Below are 4,494 nucleotides of genomic sequence, written 5' to 3'. Positions count from 1 at the left end.
TTGGACTTTCAATGTGTGTGTTTGTGGGGTGCATCTTCTGCTGTGTCACCTCAGGTGTGGCGATTGTCATGTTTTCCTCGAACTGGAGCTTTACATGACTGTGCTTTTAGTATGTGTGCTGCTTTTAAAACTGACAGATTTTATGATCCAGTAAACCAGGTGAACTTTACCATTATTGGCCTTTGATGAATCCAGATAACAATTTAGTAACAATATATCTTAGTCCATGGAGTATGGGAAAGGCTGGCAAGGCAGGTAGAGCTACTATCCTGCCACTAACTTGTTAGGGTTTGCTGCTAAGTCCAATTAAACTGAATATCAGGGACTTTAAATTAACCCTACTTAAAGGGACATACTTGTGCTTCGGCATGGTTTTGACAATTAATTATTCACCAGTACTTAATGTCACTCATCTTACAAACTCAATTTAGTTTAATAGTTTTTTCTAAATGTTTCCTTACATTTAAAGAATTCAGTGCCCTGTTAAATTTTGTGCTCTTTGATTATTGCAAAACAGTCAAGTCAAGTCAAAATGTATTTGTAAAGCACATTTAAAAATAACCTCAGTTTACTAAAGTGCTGTACAGTTATTAAAATACAATATAACCATGCACAAATGTAATAATACATTTAAAATCAATTTAAAAACAAAATTAAAATAAAAGAGAAAGTACATGCATATAAGAAATACCATGACATATTATAGGACCTTCAACAATGAAAATAGGTGAGGATTTTGTGTGGCCTCCAGCACCTATCGCTGCTGGGGAATATCTCTTCCTATGTTCCTCCAATACATCAATTAACTTTGAAGCTGAGCACCGCCCCCAAGAAGCTCTACCAATCAAACGATTATATTTAAACGCACAACCGCCTGTGATTGGTTGTCCCTCCTACCCAGTAGGCGGGGCTTAGACGTAGTCGGTCTCTGAGAGGAAAGGCTGTTGTCACGGCAACGTTGTGTACAAATGGGGCGCATGTCAAGTGAGTGTAAAAGTAATTTAAGGCTCCTAAGCTGTTTATAAGCGACAGACTTTAACTAACAAGTAGTTTTTGTCGAATAACAGTGATGGTTAACAACCTGTGCACACTGGAATACAATGGTGAGAGGAAACACAGTTAGCCAACGGTGCTAGTTTGGTTGCTAACTTAGTTCGTGTGGAAACAGGTCGTTGCTGCCTTGCTAGCTCGAATGGCTCGTTAGTCAGACAAAGCAATGTCAAGTAATCATCTTCCACCTGTGCGCCATCTGCCACAATGGAGCCGAGTTGGGCGTCTCGGGAAGCCTTGTTCTCCACGACGTTTATCGGAGAACCAGCTGCAGCCGCTGCCTGCTGTCCCTGTGGCGGACAGAAGAGTGGTGAGAGAGCCGGAGGTGTCCTGTCACGGAGAAGCGGACCCCCGCGTCGCATCGTTGCAGAGGAATATCCAGTTCCTGCAGCAGCAACACAAGGACACTCTTGAAAAGCTCCATGCAGAAATAGAGTATCTCAGGCGGGAGAATAAAGGTGAAAAAAGCAGCGTTGGATAGGCAAATAACATAAATGATATATATATAATTGTTAATGATTGAACTTGTGGCCAGTAAAATATTTTATGCTGGTTTGCTACTAAATTATGCCATGAGAATAATTTATTCTTATTAATTACAATGCACATTATTACAGAGGGGAGAAAATACAAAAAGAGGAAATAAAAGTATAGAGGGCTTCTGTGGCAAGTTTTTGCTTAGTAATCAATATTCTGTTTCATGACACCCTTGATTGTATCATTTTCCATATGTAAGGTGTGAACTCAGTAACCCGTTATGTAATGAATTTAAGTTATTGACAAGCACCTGACTGACTCCTGATAAGGTGCTGAAAATAGAGACATACAATCTAGGTAAGGTGGTCGCATAGCAACTCCAGCGTTTTTGAGCAGGGAAAATGAAAGGTGAGTGGTTTTTGTCAGTAGGAGGTGGACAGAGATCTGGTGTCACTTTACTGAACAGGCCACATGCTGTTCCATATAACCACACATCATCACCCTCCAAAGAGACTCTCTTGTCATCTGTCCTCACACTGTCACAGCAGTCAGGCCATGGATACATGGGCTGTTTGCTGGGACTGTGTTGCAAGATTGTGCATCTTGCATGCCTCTCTAATGTGTATCATACACTAAAATTCTCTTAATATGGATATTGCAGACTTGCAGTATAAGCTGATAATGGAGGCTCCCAGGTCAAGTAGAAAAGGTAAGATGTAGTCCTGATTTAGTGCTGTTTGTACACCCTGCTATGCATGATTTGATCTTTCTTATATTTTCTAAATCTAATAATACCTTAAAGCATTGCTAGCAACATCCAGTAATTAAAAGGATGCTGCTTTGTTAGAAACAGTATTTCAAAGTTTTGACAGTTATCAAATTACTGTTACCTCACAGTGCCCATTGTCATATAAGCTTTATTTAGAGGCATCCCGAGAATAGAAAGTCTGTGTTTTACTTATAAGTGGCTCATCCTAGGTTAATTCTAAGGTGGAAGGCAGCCTACCAGATAACACTTCAAGCACAGCAGTAAACAAATTATTAATATCTTTGTTTTGGGTGCTCTTTCTTCTAGGGCCGATACACAGTCGACCAAGCATAAGACCACCCACTCAGGGAAGTGAAGAGCGTACAGGAATCTACCTGGAGGAACAGCTGCAGGACACACGACCCTTACAGGACCAGACACTAAGGTGAATGTCCACCCAGAAAAACTGCTTCCTACTACAATACTGATATAGTGTGCTCATATTTTTTGAATGATTATGGTGCTTTTTCTCAGAAGATGTTCAAATGACAAAAAAGGTAGAGGCTTTTGTAGTTAATGCTACTGTAATAGGACCATTCAGTGAGCTCAGACGTTTGTGCCACTGAGCTGTAATGGGGCCAGGATTACTTTTAAAGTTATATTTGTTTAAAATTGAAGAATTGCATCCTGTTGTTTAAGTCACATGTTTAGACACAATGAAGAAGTGTCTCTTTAGTCATCTGGTCTTGTCTCACAAACAAAGCCTTTGATTACATCTGAGTCTCAGTCTGTCTCAAACTTGTAGGTGCAGCAACCAATCGTTTACAACTGAAACTGCCTCTAACAGTTTGTATGTTCATTTTAATTGATATTATCTCACTGGCCACTGGGGAGAAGCATTGGAGAGTGCAGCGAAATTCTTGGATCTTCCAAGCAGGACCATGGCTCAGAACCAAAGGGGGGCCTCATCACCTCATTACAGCCTCTACGAATTCACAGCAGTACGTTCCATCCACCGCGTGCTCCCACACTGCAGGAGTGTGAGGTCATCATCCGACAGCTCTACAATGCTAACAGTTTGCAGTCTCAGGAAGTAAGTACCTGTCATCATAGAATACTAGTAAAAATATATTTCTTTTCCAGTGTTGTGGCACTTAAGAATACAGCATGTCTGTGGAAATTAATATTTTATAACTGTGTGTGATCTAGATTATACGTGTGAAGGCATTGCTGAGAGATATTGTGCTGAGCAAGAAAATCACCCCAGAAAACTATATTCTGACCAAGACCTACCTTGTTGATGGAACCCGGTAAAGTCACAGAGAACATGATCATTTCTGTCATCACCTATATATATATATATATATATATAGTATCCCTTTAAAACACAAGCACAGTTGTGTTGAATTTCTTTCTACTTTCTACTTTTCAGCAAATCTTCAGAAGAAAAGAAATTTCCAAAACTTGGTCTGCAGACACTCCCAGAAAAACTGTATGTAAATCTGTTGCTTTGTAATTTTATTATTTTATCCACTTACCAGCATGTATATTTTAACCCTGAATAATTTAGCTTGGTTGGTTTCAGTGTAATAAGTTGCACAAATACCACTTTAAACTGTGATAGAAATGTTTCATGATGCCACCCATCTCAGACCCTTCTGCTTAAATCTTTTGTTTCTTTCCCCAGGCCTGGACCCTCCCAGTCTGGGGTGATCTTCCCAGCACTGAAACAGAGCTTAGGTCCCAACATTGCAGAGAGACAGAGGAGGACTCGGGCTGTGCAGAGAGACCGTTTCAAAAGGACGGTGCGGTGACAGGATCAAAACTACCACAGTGTCAGCTACTGTACATCCACTTCAGGACTGGGTCTTCTTACTGTTTTCACTCAGTTACAGATATCCATTTGAAGTCTTGGGAAGATCTTGAATAGTGAAAGGTTCTCAAATGAACAAATCATATTTCTTAAAAGATATAAAACAAAGATGATGGTGCGTAGACTTCAAAGTGTTCAATTTCCTACACAAAGAGACAAGGACAGGACAGAGTGTCTCAAATCTAGCCCAGGAATGATAAAAAACAATTTATTTTTGTTGCACAGTCGGAGACCACTGCATCTCCAAGTTTATTATCTCTCAGGCACTTTACAATACATTGTAATATTGTATGGAACAGTTTCATGCTTTAACTGGCTGAGTGTCATCAGCCACACACCTATAACT

At 40.0% G+C, this 4,494-nt stretch overlaps 1 protein-coding gene across 1 annotated transcript; it reads left to right on the top strand.

Annotated features, from left to right (window-relative positions):
• The first annotated feature begins 1,216 nt into the window (after positions 1-1,216).
• si:ch211-222n4.2 (uncharacterized protein LOC101885505 homolog) lies at positions 1,217-4,179 on the top strand. Its single transcript, XM_053339460.1, has 7 exons — positions 1,217-1,508; positions 2,189-2,236; positions 2,603-2,720; positions 3,173-3,368; positions 3,485-3,585; positions 3,708-3,767; positions 3,963-4,179. Exons 1-7 carry the CDS (start codon positions 1,217-1,219, stop codon positions 4,087-4,089), a joined length of 942 nt encoding a protein of 313 aa, XP_053195435.1. The 3' UTR covers positions 4,090-4,179.
• The last annotated feature ends 315 nt before the right edge of the window (positions 4,180-4,494 follow it).

This window comes from Scomber japonicus, chromosome 19, assembly GCF_027409825.1.
Source record: "Scomber japonicus isolate fScoJap1 chromosome 19, fScoJap1.pri, whole genome shotgun sequence".
NCBI lineage: Eukaryota > Metazoa > Chordata > Actinopteri > Scombriformes > Scombridae > Scomber > Scomber japonicus.
Note: the sequence above shows the minus strand (reverse complement) of the source record. Positions and strands in the feature narration are given on the sequence as shown.